At 40.8% G+C, this 16,587-nt stretch overlaps 2 protein-coding genes across 11 annotated transcripts in view; one reads left to right on the forward strand and one right to left on the reverse strand.

Moving 5' to 3' along the window:
• LOC137195014 (serine rich and transmembrane domain containing 1) overlaps positions 1–8,251 on the forward strand; it is a 9,010-nt gene extending 759 nt beyond the window's left edge. Inside the window, exon 2 of the mRNA XM_067607093.1 lies at positions 6,055–8,251. Coding sequence (XP_067463194.1) covers positions 6,060–6,401 — 342 coding nt within the window. The 5' untranslated portion in view covers positions 6,055–6,059 and the 3' untranslated portion in view covers positions 6,402–8,251. The remainder of the gene's footprint in view (positions 1–6,054) is intronic.
• A 594-nt stretch (positions 8,252–8,845) lies between these two features.
• The window catches only part of nbeaa (neurobeachin a), a 99,482-nt gene continuing 91,740 nt past the window's right edge, over positions 8,846–16,587 (reverse strand). For 7 of the 10 annotated variants that reach the window (XM_067608253.1, XM_067608249.1, XM_067608248.1 and 4 more), the window contains 9 exons: positions 15,252–15,341; positions 14,203–14,395; positions 13,017–13,088; positions 12,418–12,573; positions 11,990–12,160; positions 11,706–11,807; positions 11,113–11,309; positions 10,836–10,987; positions 8,846–10,541 (listed from right to left, as the gene is read on the reverse strand). In XM_067608253.1, coding sequence (XP_067464354.1) covers positions 10,451–10,541; positions 10,836–10,987; positions 11,113–11,309; positions 11,706–11,807; positions 11,990–12,160; positions 12,418–12,573; positions 13,017–13,088; positions 14,203–14,395; positions 15,252–15,341 — 1,224 coding nt within the window. In that variant the 3' untranslated portion in view covers positions 8,846–10,450. The remainder of the gene's footprint in view (positions 10,542–10,835; positions 10,988–11,112; positions 11,310–11,705; positions 11,808–11,989; positions 12,161–12,417; positions 12,574–13,016; positions 13,089–14,202; positions 14,396–15,251; positions 15,342–16,587) is intronic. The other 3 variants (XM_067608251.1, XM_067608247.1, XM_067608254.1) reach the window with 1 other exon arrangement.

Here is a 16,587-nt window from a genome sequence, read left to right on the forward strand (position 1 = left end):
ATAAAAGTGTCTTTTGAGGGCAATGAGAACAGGGGAAGGGTTTGTTTTCGCCTTAAAACGATGCATGACTCACCCTTTTCATCACAATAAACACATAGTGAGGGAAAATGAGCTGCACAGACACAGAGTCCGGATCAAATTTTTTGGCAACTGCACGACCAGAAGTATCAGGAGTAATTCACAGATTTGAGAATGAGGTGTAGAAATACACTTACACCACAGGGATGAACCAACAACCACACACACACACACACACAGAAAAAACTAAGACATCAAAGCAAAAGAGCTCATTATCAACATTGGCCATTGACCAAAAAAATCTTCAATACATCTATTCATCACGATCACTATTTCTGACCGCCTGCTTGGGTTTTTAACTGAGGTTACCTTTCTTTCGGTCATAACAAGCTCTTTGTAACACTTTTGAGATCTCTCTCTTCCAATTTGGCCTTTTAAAATCCTCACTTTCATGTGCTGAATATCTGAGAGAATCAGATAACAGTTGAACAGCGGTGCTCGACCCCTGGCGTGGCTTCGAGTGCACTCAGGTGTGCCGTGGGATTTTGTCATTTAAATTTAAAAGCAATGAATAAAAACATTAGATTAACGTGCTCAAGACTCATTCAAATGCCACCTCTTTTCCTAATTTGGTCATTGTTTATTGTCATACGTTATCTGCACACAATCTTTTAAATGACATTGTTTTAAAAAAACTAACCAAACTGGAGAGACCTACTGGGAATTGTTTGGTGTCTTGCTGAGAAACTGGCAAACTGGTTGAGAGCTTCTGACGCAGATTGAAACATCACTTTCTCTTTCTCATCACATACTTTCATCATTCCTGCATATCTTTGACCCATGCATGGGTTATCTGTAGTATTCGGGGTTACAGAGGCGATTTGGAATTCATGCAGTAGAGCCGCAGGTCTGTTTTCAGCTGATCTGGCTCAGAATATGAGATACTTCACATGTTTGAAATTCAGGATGATTTTATCTCCTGGAAGGCTGTTGTTTGAGCTTGAATTGTACGTGCTTGTGTGTGTGTGTGTGTGTGTATGTGAAAAATCCTTGGTGTGTAACGCATATGTGCATGTATGTGGAAGAATATCCTTGGTATTTAGCTCAGCATGTCTCAGCTTTGTCTATTCAAGTATGTGAGATGAACAGGCTACAGTATGAGAAATGTATGCACACACACACACACACACACACACACACACACACACACACACAAGAATATGGCCCAAATGCCATGACATTTTGCCACATGTAGCTGTTGTCCATTATTCATGAGGTGAAGAGCTAAAACCGATGGGAATGTGCCTCTCTGGGAAGTTTTGGTCTTAGTAAATATTTGCATATGCTGCATGGGCCGTATAAAAAATATGATAATATTCAGGGCAAGAAACAGTAGAGAGTCCAAGGATGTCCATGTTTGGCCAGTGAATGGACAAATTACTGTGAATCCTAGTCTTACAGTGCATAAATGATACATAAAAATGATACATAAATTTGAGACATAAAACCATACTCACATCAAGCTATATACAGAATCTATACATGAATTAATAGGGTAAATGTGTTTCAGCTGTGCAAAATTCAAGGAAATTTTGAAAACAAGCAACATTTGCTTTGTTTTCTGGTTTATTGTGGTTTTATTATAGCTGAATGGCCATTTTCTAACACTAATAAATGTGAATTAAACAAATTTCAGAGTTTGAATTGAGTTTATTATCACAAACGTGCATGACATGCAGAAGTGAGTGAAAAACTATGTAATGTAATCCCTCAACAATGCAGTACAAAAACTCAATATGCAGATAAAAAAATACACAGTGCACAAAAAACATACATACATACAAATACACATTAGGCAATAAAAAACTATGCAAAATATGCTCAGGACCTCCATGCTGTGCACATGATATCTTTGTGGACAATACACAATAGATGAGAAAAAATGTGCAAAATATACATGGATAGAGGTTGAGGAATAGATTGAAAAAGCGGAGCAGAGGAAGCTACACGGCACAGCAGTTTAGGAGGAGCTTGGCTGCACATACTCCCAACAGCAGAGCCTCCTCTGCTTGTTTGAGTAGTGACTTGCAGAGATTGTGCAGCTCAAGAAGGAGCTTCTGGAGTCGAAGCTCGCTGCCTATAGATACAGACTAGTGGTGGACAAAACACACGCTCGAGTCAAGACTGAACAAGCAAAGGTGGAGCAGGGAGAGAAGAAAGATATGAAACTCATGAAGAAAAATTTGCTCAAGGCGGCCCGGAGTGTGCCGTAGAGATAGCAGAGGCTATACAGAATACATTAAAAGCTCTTGACATAGCCGAGAGGGCAATGCTGACGTTGAAAAAGCTGACAAAGATAATCAGGGAAAAAAAAAAAATTCATGGCTGAGAGTGAAAAAGAAAGACACCTCTGCAAGACACCACTGATGGTGGGAGACTGAAGAGGTAACGGGAGAATGAGGAGACTGAAAGGCAGAACAGTCTCAGTGATTAAACTTCACATGGCCCTGAGAGTGAGAGGAGCATCTAAAATTCCTTTATCCAGGTCTGACAGTTTAACAGAGAAGCCGTTAGATTATTTCACGCTTTCAAAAGAGTAGCTGAGATCACATCTGAGTGAGTTCAAGAATAAACAAGACTTCTTTACCAAACAGAAGTAGTGTGTCATTGGTGTAGATCTCTGAAACACAGCATCCTTTCAGAATCAGGTTTGTAAGCAATTCTCACACAATCAGGAAAATTCATGAAGTATGCTGTTGGTAAAACATGTTAAGTATGTTTTTGGACCCTGAACAGAACATTGGGTTAAGCAACAGCTGAAGTCAAGCCACGCAAGCTCTAATTACAGAGTCTAAAGAACAGATGAGGCAAAAACAGCACGACAAGTGAAATCAAATTAGTCCATTTTCAATAGCCAGAACTTTATTCTCTCAGTCTCAGAACAGAAATGTTGGGAGGCTCTGGCTCAGCTGATCCATCTCAAGCCAAAGACCGGCTTTGAGATGGAGAGAGAAGCAGCATTGATTCCGAGGATGAGCGGAATGAGGAGCGAGACAAGCATGATGGTTTGAACTCCTCGAGAAAAAAAGTGACAGAAATAGACATCTTAGAGAAATGATCCACAGGAAATAAATAGCCAGGCGAAGATTGTTTAAAGAGTAACTAAACCTCTTCTGAATATCTTGTTTTTGCTGACATCCAGGGTGTGTCAGTACATCATGGTATCACTGTTGGGCGTGGTTACAGGTGCGATAAAGCAGGTGAAACAGGCTTGAAACTGTTAAGCATTGAGGGAAACAATATTTTTAGCTTGTTAAGTTATTCTGTAAGATGGAAGCAAACGAGAAAGAACAGATCTGTGGTTTTGTTGCTTGGCAGGAAACAGAATGCAGAAGCTTTCTGACCATTTAGAGGCAGGAATAAACTACTCAGAGCCATACTTAAAAGTCAAGTGTCAACATTTATATAATTTTCCTCAATACAGAAGCACCATTTTCCCAATCAGCTTTTATTGTTCTCCATATTATTCTTGCATCATCTATGCCTACAAGAAAAACTACCCGTAACTACTGGTATTTATTATATGTAGGCGGGCATGTGTGTTTGTTTGTGTGTGTGTGTGTGCATGACTATGTCTGACCTCTTCAGCCTCAGCGGGACTGCATGGCCTGCCCTCTTAAAGTAGATTAGCTTGAAAAAGAACCGAACGTACCTTGTTGCCTGGATACAAAAAGCATCATTAAGCACAATTATCAGCCACTTCAGCTCACAATGAACAAGCTTGATCACAGATTTCAAAACAACATATCATTAACGACAGCAACCTATACGGAGCAGGAAAGAGTAGGAGGGAATGACAGGAGAGAGACAGAGGATAAGATGTGGAAAAGGTAGCGGAGGGAAAGTAGAGCAGAGATGTCGAATGAGCGAGCGGGTGAACGTTCAAGGTCATGTTCAAGGACATCTCAGAAAGATTGACACATTTTGAGCTGAAAACGCTCGAGGTGGAATTTGGGATTATAAAATTACAAGTAGATCTTGTTCTCACCATCAGCTATTTAAACTTTTGCTAAAATCCAAATGATCAGCTCATTTCAGGGAGGAAGGGAGGATGGCATAGAAAACAGGACAGATAAATTGTTAGAAGACAGCAGGATGAGGGAATGTCTGCGCAGTGAATATCAATTCTTCAACTCAGGAGAGTTGAGAAAAGTTGCAGGAGAGAAAGAGACAATATACAAGTCAGCAGATGTGGCGAGACACTTTTTCACTGGGCTGGCAAGACCGCTGGGAGTATTTGATAAAGAAAAGAGAGTTGGGGCAAGAGCGCATGCAATCACAGAAAGAGAGGAGCAAGTCGAACTCATCCCTCCTCATTATTGTATGCTGCGTATCTCCCTGAAGGTACAGTGTGGCTGTAAATTAAAGAGAGCAGAGTTCTTGTCAGCTGTACCATCCAGAGAGAGAAGGGGGGAAAGAGTATGAAAGGGAAGTGAATAAGCGGAGAAGAAAAGAGAAGGAGGAAGATAAAGAAAAGTTTTGTACCAACAAGACTAATAGAAGAGGGTACAATGAATATTTTGTAGTTTTTAAATGGCCAGGCACACATATGGTGCATGGAGAAATGTATAAGCATGAAATGGGAAGAAAGGAGGTAGGGGGGGGAACTGGCAGATAAGACAGAAATGAGCACACACCACTGTGAGATGAAGAGTGTGTGCGCTGACCTCTTGCTTTCATTCTGGTCATGGTCAATTATTTCTTCCTTTGAAGTGTCTTTCTCCGCTGTCATAGATCAAGTCGAGACACAAGGCTGGCCTAACCCAAATACAAAAAAAAACAGCCTCACTCTCCCTTTCACTCTGTCCCTCAAAGACACAAAGACTGAGAACCTGTACCGCATTACAACGTTCAATCACGGCTTCCAGTCAGCTTTGTGCTATGCAGTAATTTGCTTTGGAGCATTATTAGCAGTATTAATATACAGTGGAGGAGGGTTGGCTCTGCGCTGTCTTTGTGATAGCTGATTATGAGGAGTTTAATTTCATCAGATAAGGATGCCTTCGTTTATGAGCATTTCCAGCTCCAGGCACCAAGCCTGACAGGCATTCAGTGAGACAAGCACTCCCCCTGCTGTTACTGTCCGTTACAGTCTGGTCAGTGCGTTTAATAACAGTCATGTTTGACGACCGCAGCAGGCCAGGATCCGTCGGATTTTTACATTTTTTTTATCAACCATAAATTCTTCCTTATATATTATATATTTTCTCATTGCACTAACTTTTAGCGAATCACCCCCAACCCCAACATCCAATTATAAAGTCAACAAAAGTTACATTTTCCCTTTTATACTTTGTCTTACAGTGTTTGTGTATTACACAACTATGACTATGTCATACAGATTTTATACATTATATTATACTTGTTGATTGTGCTGAAGCCTGTTTCTTTGCTGCAAACATCAAAGTCTTTTTTCAATGTATTATAATCTGCTTAACCCCCCAAAGAACCCAGAGTTTTCAGACAATGATTCGTATTTGAAGTGCCAGATGGGTAAGGTTAGGCATCTAGGGCAATGCATTAAAATGTTTTTTTTTGTCCATAATAGTTGAGTCTTTGTGAGTCAATTTTGTGGGCCGCAGTCTTCCTGAACTCTCCATCTGGTGCTCCAAGAGGGCTAAAAAGAAATTATTATTATTTAAAAGTCATCATTTGATAGAAGTCTGTTTCTGGGGCACTTGAAGTACAGTGCATGTTTGGCACTGAATCAGAATAGCTGTCTGTATTCCTTTTAAACTTAGCCAAAGCTGTTAGGAGGCTCTCTGAGGATGTGGGTGAAAGCTCTTGTGTCAGCAAGCATCTGCCATGTTGAAGTGTCCTGGAGGGAGATCAAATCCCTGGCAGCTCCAGCAGACAAAAGAGAAGTTCTGCAGCCTTTTAAATAATGAATGTTGAAGTTAAGTGTGTTTCTTTTGTCTTACAATAAATCTCACTCATCTTTCTTTTTCTCTTTTTGAAACCCATATGAAACACCAGCCAGGATGTCAGGGATGGACATCCCACTGGTGGACCACAACGAGACCGTAATCTCTCCAATAGACAACGGGACCTTCCTTCGTTTCTCCCCAACCTCTGCTTCCACATCCGCGGCTGCCTCGTCACCAGGACGACAGGGCAATGTTTATGTTTACGTGTGGCTCTTCCTCGGCCTGCTGGCGTTCCTGCTGACGCTGCTCATCATCTCCCTCCACAGGCTGAAGAACATCATCTCCTCCTCCTCCTCGGTCCCTGACTGCAGCAGCGAGGGAGGGAGCTCCTTCACCAACATGGAGATCTGTAGCATCTCGTCTCAGAGGTCCACCATCTCCTCACTGTCCACCTGAGGGAGATGGGACATGCAGACACATACAGTACCAGTCAAAAGTTTGGACACATGTTCTTATTCAAGAGAATGGGAAGGTGTGTCCAAACTTTTGACTGTATGTTCATGTGCATTTCCTTGTGCGTGCATGCTTACAGCACATGCAAACAACAGGCGAGCATGCACACACGCACACACACACAAAGCGCACAGAGGTCCAGCACTTCCTCACTGTGACATACAAACACAAAAACACACAATCAGCCATAAAGGAGCTGAGAGTGTGGCATTATTCTCCATGCATGCATATTCTAATCCCGATGGTCCAGCGAGTCAGGTGTGTCCATGCAATTTGCAAAGGCACATGGGAAACATATCTCACAATGTGATGAAGAGTTCTTGAGGGGTGAGAGTGACTGAGCCCTTCCTACCCTCATTTCAATGATTAAGACAAATGAACCTAAGAAACTGCCTTCCCTCTGCAGGAAAAAGCATAATGAGGAACTATTATCTCTCCTCGTCTTTTTTGTATTAATTCATTTCTTGTACTGTACATGTCATATTTACAGTTGAACAAATGAGTGATGCTTTGTACATTATGTGTCACAATGTGTGTAGACTACACTGCAAATAAATATTAAAAATAGTATTGAAGAACATTACTTTGTGCAGAAATGCATGCTTGTGTCTCACTAAGGATTTGAGAGGCTTTCTTTTACCATAAAGGGTAAGATACCTTAAAAACTTCATGACTCCTCAAAGTCTGGAGAAAAGGAGATTGCACACAACGGGATAGCAGGCATTCTGTTGTAGATGTGAAGGTGAGAAATGAGGAAAAGACAAGGAGGTTGTATTTTCTCTTGACAGGAAGGCAGTTTCTGCCTGCAGCTACAGACAGTCCAGGTCAAAAGTGGCACAAACTACACGATGAAATTCTCGTCCGGAAAGACAGGTCTCCTGGCGTAACGGATTACCCTCTCTTGCGTGTCAGCTCATATGGTGTCTTATCGCAGTCTCCATAGTGATTGAAGCATGAGAGCCCTGTGCAGCTGTCAGTCTTGTCTATATTCTAGGCTTTAACTACAGTGATGGTTGTTTCGGCGCAAAATACATCTTTTATGTTTTAATATTGGGAGATGTAGTTTCTTTGGCATGGCAACAAAAATCCACCACACATTCAGAACAAATCACTTGAAAAGGTTAATTCATCTTTGTTGTGCTTTTTCCATTGTTCTCGCAATAATCTGTGCATGTCAGGTGGTGGTTCTTCCTAGTATAATCTGCTGGAAAGCATAAATCATGAAATCCTCACAGTTTCTGTAAGGATTGGCACATAGGCTAAATCATATTATCTGCTAGGCAGTAGATAAGGTTACAGTTTTGTTTTTACTTTGCATTATAGATCAGATATTTTAATGGTTGTTTGTCATGTAAATTTAGTCAAACACCTTAAAGGATTAATGTGCTATAATCTATAAATTAAAGTATTGAATCACCAACTGCAAGTGTATATACACTGGATTTAATTATTAGTTATGTTTACATTATGTTTGCAATTTCAGAAAATGGTTGTAATCCAAGATTTAAGCGAGTGACATTATGATCTTTTTCTGTTACCACTGAAAACTGGTTCATTATTTCCGCTGAGGATGAATAGTCATATAAATACTGTTTTAGTTTCGTGATTTAAAAAAACAAACTTGCAGACTGAATCCCCCTGATTATATCGTTTTGCCACACAAACACAGATACGTTGTGCAGTGCAGAGAATGTTTTTCCATACAAAGATTAAAATTATTTTAATTTCCCTATTGGGTGAATTGTTTCTTTTGCCGTCTCTGCTCTTTAAGCATCAGCAGCTTTTATACTTACATGGACTGTTACCTTGGATGACTTACTGTACTCTATGGCTTGTGACTGAAAATCTAACTGTTGTCCACTAATGATTTCCTCCTGTCTTGCACACTGAACATGTATTTTAATGCTTGTAAGGTGAGTCTAGTTAATTACTGAATCTGTAATCAATATATTGTTCTGAAACTTCCTGCAACAAGTTAACAACAACTTGTGACTTTACAGGCAATAAGCCAAAGTCATACCTGGAAGAGACACAGCTCAAGTACATTTTAAAAGTGTTTTCCACAAAAGTTTTATGGGTTTGATTTCGACAGGAGACAGTGCAGGACCAGACCCTACAGATGAAAAATTAGGATGCTGGTGCTGGAAATGGAAAGTGGAAATTTTGTCTCAGGAAGTGCTCCAGAATAAGACTAATAATAAACAGACATCTGAAATGAAAATTAATTGAGGAAGGAAGATTCCTTCCGAAGATGTCCTTGATGTCTCACACTCTCTCTCTCTCTCTCTCTCTCTCTCTCTCTCTCTGTGCAGCAGCGCTACTGCCGTGAAGCAAAAAAAAGAAACCTTTAGTGAAACAGAATATGTGACCAATGAAAAGTCAAGTCATCAAATTCTTTGCATATTTTATTTTTCTTATGATTTTTTTTTCAACTCACACATGTCATATTTTACATCTTTGCAATAAAACATGAATACAATAGTTTTTAGGGTTTCATAGATCCAAAAATATTTAACCTTTTTTTTGGATACGTAAGTTGAACCTGTCGATAGAGTATGTGCATGTGCGCGTTTGATCAAGATGGCTTCACACATACAGTACATCTCACATCTCATCCTCTCTCCTCCCTCCTTCCCACCTCTATCAGCTACAGAATCATGATATTGCTTACAACTGTGAGGTTGTAAAACTTAATAATCACACATGAGCTCAACGTTTTAAATACAAACATCAATGCACAAATAATCCCGTAGGGAAAATGGACCTAAACAAAATGGCAGCCGACCAGAAAGAACCAAGCTAATAAATAATGATATGTGATTGGTGCAAAGTGCAAATACAAAACAAACTTTTACATTGATTTGATTCTCTTTTTTTAAATAATCAACAAATGTGGGTAAGTGAAGGTTTCCTTTGCGCTTTCAGTCTTAGTCAGCTGATTAAGTCTCCCACCAAGCCTGAACCAAGACTATATGTACATATTTGACAAAACAATCACCAAATATACAAAGGAAATCATGTTCGTCTTGTGGTTTTCATCCTTGGTGGCACTGGCAACATCTCTTTATCGTTACCATCTCCGGCAAAACAATCACCATCCTTGACACCGCCGTTATTACCATCAGTCTTGTCAACATTATAATAATTATTACACAATATTTTACATACAGCAAGTAAATTAAAGCATTAATAAATTAAAGGTGATAAGCGCAGTTCGTGTAGTGAAAGAACAAGTGTAGACTCCGAAGGAAGCAGAGCCTTATTTACATTAAAATTCAATTTAACCCTGCTGCGGGTAAAAGAAAGAATACAAATTATCTTTAAAATAAAATAAAATGAAGTCAAATAAAATAAAATAACAACCCCAGGAAATTTTTCAAAGGTAAATTTAAGATCAAGCCAATAGCACCGGTTTTTGAATAGTGGGTGGGGCTGGTTCATTTCTGACCATTTCTAATCAGTTTAGACACATTGAAGGAGTCTTAATTTATTTTCCACCCAAATAATTCTCCTCAAACCAAAAAAAAGTACAGAATGAAACTGATAAAGAAGAGGAAGAAATTAAAAAACAAAATTTAGGTTCTTTGTCTGTGAAGCATTAAGCGTACCAGGAACAGCAACTGCGCCAGTCCTGTGAGTGGTACGGGTATGTTCGACCTCTACAAGGTCTGCTTGACTTTGCTCTTTTCTCCATTCTGCAGTCTGTCTATTTTATTAGCAGGTTTTGGTGTGTATCTTCGGGGTGTTATGTGTCTGTGGTTTACACACGTGTGTGTACGTACACGTGTGCACAGAGGAAGTATTTCCATCAGCGCTGCAGCAATCCTCAAATCATGTTAACATCCCCCTTGTACTGTAAGGTACTTGTTTTTCCTTCCTCTCGGTACCTGTAGTTTCCCCGTGTTGCAGATACACAGCAGAATGCATCACCTCCTCTCCCTCTTGTTCTTCTCTCCTCCTCACCAGCCCTCCTCTTCCTCACACGGTCCACCTCAGTACCTGTTCTGGTGTTCGTAGTGCCAGCGGTTAAAGTCTATGTTGAACGCCACGATGCTGCCGGACGCCATGCCAGTGATCAGAGTCCTGCGGGGAGAGAGAGCACACAGAGACTTCATCAGTAAACCCGACTATACACATACTCCATGAAAAACAAATCACAGTTTACTCATTACACATTTCCCCGGGCCTGGGACAACATTTGAGGTTTGGGTAAAATAACTTCATCATCCAGTATTCTCTGCAGAGGTGACCCAGTTTCTCTAACATCAGTAGTCCTCAAGAAGATGCCGCCCCAGTTTCGGCTGGCCTCTTACAAATAAATCGTCATACCGTCTGCATCTTTTTCTGTTTGTCAGAGTGGCAACCCGACTGTTTTACCTCTGGTCATGTGAGAGGTCCATGGCACGGATGCCGGCGTCACAGCCCGGGTAGATGTAAAGCTGTTTGAAGTCGCATGCCTGCCACACCTCCACAACTCCGTTATCACCTCCTGTCACCAAGTTCTGTCCGTCACTACTCAACAGGATCGCCTGGAGAGAGATAAGAGAGAGAGCTCCAGTATGTTGTATTGTTTGAGAGTAAATAAGTACAGTATTCATGCATAAATATCCATCAAAAAGAATAGTGTAAAACAGTACAGAAACAGTACACATACCCGTGTGGAATCGTTGACCTCCATCTGGGCCAGCAGTTTTCCATTTATGCTGAAGTTGCAGAAGCGGCCTCTCTCATAGTAGATGATGCAGTGGCCCTCGCTGGACACAGAGATGAGGCGAGGCCGTTGGCACAGCTCTGGCCCCTCCAGGGCCCTGAGCAGGTCCCCTGTGATAGTATGGACCAGGCACGGGCCCTCTGAGGAACAAGACCAAAGCAAGACAGTGTAGAAATGTGAGAAATGTATTATTTCCAGGATGATCTTGTTTTTGCAGTTTTTAATTTTGAGACAGACCAGTGACACGTTCATCCAATAAGGTTTTAAAAATGTATCAGGTGTGCAAGCAAACGAGAGAATTTTTTTATTGTCATTCTATTTATTGTATAGTTAATATGAAATGATAACAGTCTTGAGAAAAAGGCTATTGAGCCTTGCAAAACCACAGAGTAAAATGCAAAAATGCATTTGAGGGTTTTACCATTTTAAGATTTTATCATTTAGTTTTTTTCTCATATATAATATGTACTATCCAAATAATCTAATAAATCTAAAATGTCTCTTAGGCACAGACAGACATGTGAAGACACACTAACCTTTAGCTCCACTGATGACCAAGCCCAGTTCTGCACAGACGGACACACACACCACCTCGTGGTCATGTCCTGTCAGTACTGCCCTGGGAGCGGGATAATCACCTGGAGGAGAAAACACAGTAACAGAAACATCACCAAAAGCCTCCAGATTAATTCTGTAAATCTGTGCTGTTTTCCTCAACTAGTGTTCAGTGGCTCACAGAAAGCGCACACACTGAGACACAACAAACAGACAGACAAGCAAACATTCACACACGCTGGTTCCACAACATGTCACCACTCACTGTTGTTTGGGTTGTCCCCTATAATGTGGTGTCGTCCGCTCCAGTACCACAGAAGTAGAGTAGCGTCTCTGGAGCCTGACACGATGTAGCAGTCTCCTCCGATGTAGGACTCTGATCGGGCCAGACATGTCACCACATCCCAGTGGCCAAAAACTATCTGGGTCAGCTTTCCTGTGGAGAGGAAGGAGGAAGATGGCAGCATGTTCCCTCCACTCATACTTTTGAAGGCCATGGTTTCTTAACAACCGGGATAAAAATACACTTCACTGAACCCCCCACAGGTTAAACAAACAGATTAAACTGTCTGGAAATGCATGACATGGTCCACATGTTAATTGAGGATTTAATCATTAAAACACTTGGCATCTAAATGTAAATCCCCACAGCACTTAATGCTCAACATGTCTAGTAAATAACACAAAACCTACCAGTTTCAGTGGAGTAGACACGGAAGCTTTTGTCCCAGAAGCCACAAACCAGGATATAGCGGTTGTCAGCGGTAACCACAAAACAGTGTGTGTTGATTTGGATACTCTGGTCCACCAGGTCAGTGATCTGACGCTTGTTCATGCCTGAGTTGTTCGCTAGATAAGAGCACAGAGATGTTAGTGAGTTCATGAGGGCATACAAATGCAATGAGGTTAACAAGCTGTCGGCTGAACTCTAACCTTTCTCAATCATTCATCACTTAGTGTTTTAAGTGTCGACAACAAAGCAGTCAACCCCAATATTGTACAGCCTGTGTCTCAGTAATATATATATAATCCCCAGTGTATCATGTTGTATATTGACTTCAGCCCCACCAGGCTACCCTCATTATTTGCTCTCATTATCTGCTAACAGAATAATTGTATCCTTAATACTATTATTGATGGCTGTTCGTAATGCTGTAGACAATTTAAGCTTTTTCTACAGTTGGACTTTATAAGCACATTTGGCTGCATGTCCTGCATTATCCTGTATTATCTTAAGTTCCAAAAAAACATGAAACCAATACAATCTATTGTGGAGATGTCTGTGCACTGACCTATGAGAGGGTCCATCTCAATGGGCAGATGATGAGCCTGCTCTAGGGAGTATCCCGGAGCTCCACGGAGCCCTGAAAGGTTAAACATTACAGGCTGTCATACACACAGGTAAGAATGTACATACAAACATCATAAAACATTAAGGGATAAATGTTAAACTGCACCCACTCACATAATCCCCTGGTTGAGTGCTCCATGATGAAAGCGCTGCCAGCATCACTCTGATGCAGGCTTATGTTCAAACATAAGAGCCCCATGTGGCAATCGATAACAAAAGGTCACTTGAGCCGCATCATGACCCACCCCCATAATCACATTAACACAATTAATTACACCTAGCTTGTTGTGGTAATGAGGTCATTAATGAGATTAATTGAGGCTTTAATTAACAAATATTTCTATGTCGACATCCAGGGTGTGAACTAAATCAGAGCGCTGATATGCAATCCAACACAACAAAACCACAAACAAAGGGTTTAATTACTACCACTGAGTTAAGCTGCCGTTTCACTGGCATTATAAGCATCACAGGCTTTCCACAGTTAGTCTTTGTTGCAATGCTGCTCATAATATTTTCATTAACTGATTAATAAGAATATTTTTTCATTAATCATTGAGTCTGTAAAATGTAAAAAAAAAACAAAAAAAGTGAAAAATGCCAATGACAAGTTCAAAGCAATGACTTCAAATTGCTTTTGTCCCACAAACTGACTAAAAAAACAAAAGTTATTCAATTTGGAAAACAGAGAAAAGCAAATCTTCTCATTTGAGAAGCTAGAACCACCAAGTGTATGTTTTTTTTTTGTTTGTTTTTTGATAAAAGACTTAAACAACTAATTGATTATCAAAATTGCCTGATTCATCATTTCTGCCCTACTATGAACTGTATTATACTAGTACAGTTTCAGAAAGGTGCTAGTCAGATCATCTCCTACACTGGGGAAAGTTATGGTGTTAAATGTTTGTAGTTAAAGAAGAATGCGTCTACAGACACAGATGCTCCATTCACCAACTTTTTGGTGTATCTCAAATTTTTTTTTTACCATGTTTCAAGGGATTTCATGGAAGCTATGGGGGCAAGTTATATCAGAACACTCATCATATCGAAATGACAGGAGATGAAATGCCACGTCATGACAATAACAGGATCCCCACTGCGACACTTGCACACTGCATTCCACTCACCGACTGTGTTGTGCCAACGGTTGACGGCAAACAGCCGGCTACATGTGACGGTGACGGCCGCTGGTATGCTGAGGTGGGGGAGTGTGTTGGCTGCGACGTGTGTGACGGGGGAGTTGGAGGGGAACTTGAGCACCATGATGACATCCTGCTGCATCTGATCCTTAAACATCAGAGGGCTCTGGGGAAGGAAACACTGGTGAGACAGACAGAGAAAGAGAGAGAGGGACAGAGGAGGAGAGAAGAGAGAAGGGCAGAGCAAGGGGGGAAGGTCAGGTGGGGAGGGGGGAGAGAGGGAGGGAGGAGGGGAGGGGAATGGAGACGGAGGAAGAGGGAGAGACAGAACAGATGGGACAGAGAAGGAAGCGGGAGAGAGGGGGGAGGGAAGGGAAAAGGTATATTAGTGGGAGAGCAGGGTCAGAGCAGGTACACACACTGAGGGTGGCTCTAGGCCTAGGAGAGGAGGTGGAGGCACTGATTGGTCGGGGTTCAGGACTGACAGGTTTGGGTTGACATGGATGGCTCTGATGTGGAGACACAGAGGCCTCGTTCTGCTGAGGGTAGCAGGGAGGACAGAGAGGCTAAAAAAATACATCATTACATACACTTGCATGTAATAAAATCTCACGAATCCATACACTTTGGTAATGGAATTCATTCATATCTGTGTGGGAATGACTAAAATGAATATATATATATGGGACTGAAATGCGTTAAAATGTGAAAAATGAATGCACACAATCCAGATTCTAAGCAAAAATATGTCACACGAAATGTCTTCAAACCCCTCAACCTGTCTACAAAAAGAAAAAAAACTTTGGAAAAACTATCTTTATGTTCTCAATGTGAACATTTTCTCAATGAAATAACTTAATGATTAATTTCTGTTCTATATTTTACTGGCTCTGCAGCTGAGGTCTGAGATGTGAGCACAGTTGACTTGGTGATTCTCGCAGTAGTCTTAAGTGAAGAATTCTCTGCATATGTAAGCATATAATACTCTTATGAAAATTAAATTTAAAGATTTGATCAGTCTGTTGATGTAGTCTTACCAGGTGCATGGCAGAGGAGCGAGGTGGGTGTGGCTCAATCAGAAGCTGGGAGGGTATCTGTCCACAGACCTGAATCTGGGTCTCAATCACCTACAGTCAGAAAGACAGAGATGGGGTTAACTAAAGCCATATATTAGTCTTTTATTCAAATTCAAATAAGCTTTATTGGCATGGCAGATCAGAAATCTACATTGTCAAAGCAGTACAGAAAATTATAAACATTGACAGATGATTAATAATTATACAATAATATGTAAATATAAACAATAATATTAAATACAATATAATAAAAGGCATTTTTACAGATGTAATCACACAGAAACATTCACTACAGAGCTTATTTCTCTCAGATTATGACAAGACTTAATATATTTTGCTATTACTGTACATTGACTTTTCTCCCCACATAGATAGAGACAGTTTCTGAAGATCAGGGAGGTGAATAAAGTCAGGATATATGTGATTTATTTTTTCCAAAGAAAACTTCTCTCAAATCTTTATATTTGTCACAGTATAACAGGAAGTGAGATTCTGTTTCAACTTCTCCTTTATGACAAAGTGAACACAGCCTGGCCACCCTGGGGAGCCTGTTCTGCCTGTGACGGCCTGTTTCTATGGCCAGGCTGTGTCCACTCAGTCTGTACATTGTCACTGTTTTTCTCACTTTTCTTTCAGTCACGGTGGTCAGGTGCTCTGCCACCGTGTACTCTATTTTTAGGGTCAAATACAATTCTAATTTACTTACCAATATTTGATATAATTTTCTTTTTGTTTTGAGATAATTTGGTTGGGCCAGATTGTTTTTGGTGTGTGTGGGCAGAGCTTCAGCAGCAGCTGGCAGAGGGGACTCTGATCTTTGTTCAACTTGTGGCACTGAAGGGCTTTGTACTGGTAGGGCTGGGGGTCGCTAGATTGGAGGTGTTTATAAAATTTGATGGCTCGCTTCTGAATTTCGATTATTAAAGGGTATTGACCAGAAAGCCCTTCTTGCCTTCTCCTTCAGCTCATTCACATTCAGGCCAAAATGTCCAGTGGAACTGATATTCAAGCCTAGATATGTATAATGTTTTGTATGCTCAATTTCTATATTTCCTAATGTGAATGTATTTTTCTGAGAGTTGGATCTTTTTTGGAAAGTCAATATTTTGGTCTTGTTCATATTTACACTTAGGGCCCATGTTTGACTGAACTTGTGGAGGACATCCAGGCTCTGCTGTAAGCCCTCTATGGAGGGAGACAGGAGAACCAGGTCATCAGCAAACATCAGACATTTGACCTCTGTGTCCTGCAGGGTCACACCCGGAGCTGTGGATGTTTGCAGTTGTTCTGCAAATGT

Source organism: Thunnus thynnus, chromosome 13, assembly GCF_963924715.1.
Source record: "Thunnus thynnus chromosome 13, fThuThy2.1, whole genome shotgun sequence".
Lineage (NCBI taxonomy): Eukaryota > Metazoa > Chordata > Actinopteri > Scombriformes > Scombridae > Thunnus > Thunnus thynnus.